Genomic DNA, 1,299 nt, shown 5'->3' with positions numbered 1-1,299 from the left:
GTGGGCACCTGAGTGGCTCAGTGGGTTAAGGCCTCTGCCTTCGGCTCAGGTCATGATCTCAGGGTCCTGGGACTGAGTCCTGCATTGGGCTCTCTGCTCAGCAGGGAGCCTGCTTCCTCCTCCTCTCTCTCTCTCTCTCTCTGCCTGCCTCTCTGCCTACTTGTGATCTCTCTATGTCAAATAAATAAATAAAATCTTTAAAAAAAAAAAAAAACTATTAGTTGGCTCAGACCTAGTTTGAGGCGACATGGCTAAACGCACCAAGAAGGTCGGAATCGTGGGCAAATACGGGCCCCATTATGGTGCCTCCCTCAGGAAGATGGTGAAGAAGATTGAGATAAGCCAGCACGCCAAGTACACTTGCTCCTTCTGTGGCAAAACCAAGATGAAAAGACAAGCTGTGGGGATCTGGTATTGTGGCTCCTGCATGAAAACCATCGCTGGTGGTGCCTGGACCTACAACACCACTTCTGTTTTCACAGTAAAGTCTGCCATCAGAAGACTGAAGGAGTTGAAAGACCAGTAGAAGCGCCGCCATTTGAAACATTGCTAGCCTATAATAAATGGGTTAATTTATGTAACAAAAAAAAAAAAACTATTAGTTATTAGAGATATATAAGAAATCACTTTTGAGAGTAGGATATATTTTGTCTACATTTAGAAAATGGCTTCAAGTTATTGAGATCACTCTCTTTTTTTCTCCTGATTGATTCTTTCCAACTTCTAGAAAGTAATGTATTTCTATCTTCTAAAATCTTCTAAAAAGTTAGATATCAGAATTTAAAGGTATTTTTTAGTCATTCTACTCTAAACCATTATTTTACAGAAGGGAAATAAATCTCAAATTCACAAAATTAGCCTTTTCTGTAAAGAGATAACCAAAAGAGGATAACCAAGTACCTTTGTCATAAAGATATAGTGAAGAAAAACTTCGGTAATGCCTGTAGAGCACTTAGCATAATGCCTAGTAGCAAGTGCTCAGTATAATATAGATCCTTGTCATTGAGAAAAGCCAAGTACCATGGTCTGGTCTGGGTCACGTTGCTAATTGTTGGTAATCCCGGATTTCCAGGGCTTTGGGTACTGAAACTCTTAGATTTCCCCCAAATACAAGCCCAGTGCATTTTTCTGATAATGATAAACTTGATCTGATTTACAGTAAATTTGTTAGGAGCCTGATGAGTTCTTTGATGGGAATTTGTCAGTAAAAGTCACAAAAAAAACTTGGGGAGCTGAATGGTGCAGATCTGCTCATAAACCTTTCACTTGGCCCTTGGACTCAGTCAAAGCACACTAAAC

The 1,299-nt window shown here is 40.2% G+C and overlaps 1 protein-coding gene across 1 annotated transcript; it reads left to right on the top strand.

Moving 5' to 3' along the window:
* Positions 1-226: 226 nt before the first annotated feature.
* LOC131831319 (large ribosomal subunit protein eL43-like) lies at positions 227-562 on the top strand. The gene has a single exon (XM_059173441.1). It carries the CDS (start codon positions 248-250, stop codon positions 524-526), a length of 279 nt encoding a protein of 92 aa, XP_059029424.1. The 5' UTR covers positions 227-247; the 3' UTR covers positions 527-562.
* Positions 563-1,299: the final 737 nt, after the last annotated feature.

The sequence above is a fragment of the Mustela lutreola genome, chromosome 5 (assembly GCF_030435805.1).
Source record: "Mustela lutreola isolate mMusLut2 chromosome 5, mMusLut2.pri, whole genome shotgun sequence".
In the NCBI taxonomy this organism is placed as follows: Eukaryota; Metazoa; Chordata; class Mammalia; order Carnivora; family Mustelidae; genus Mustela; species Mustela lutreola.
Note: the sequence above shows the minus strand (reverse complement) of the source record. Positions and strands in the feature narration are given on the sequence as shown.

What these genes read in the sequence shown, in the direction of transcription:
- LOC131831319 (XM_059173441.1), top strand. Translation starts at nt 248, where the DNA reads ATGGCTAAACGCACCAAGAAGGTCGGAATCGTGGGCAAATACGGGCCC.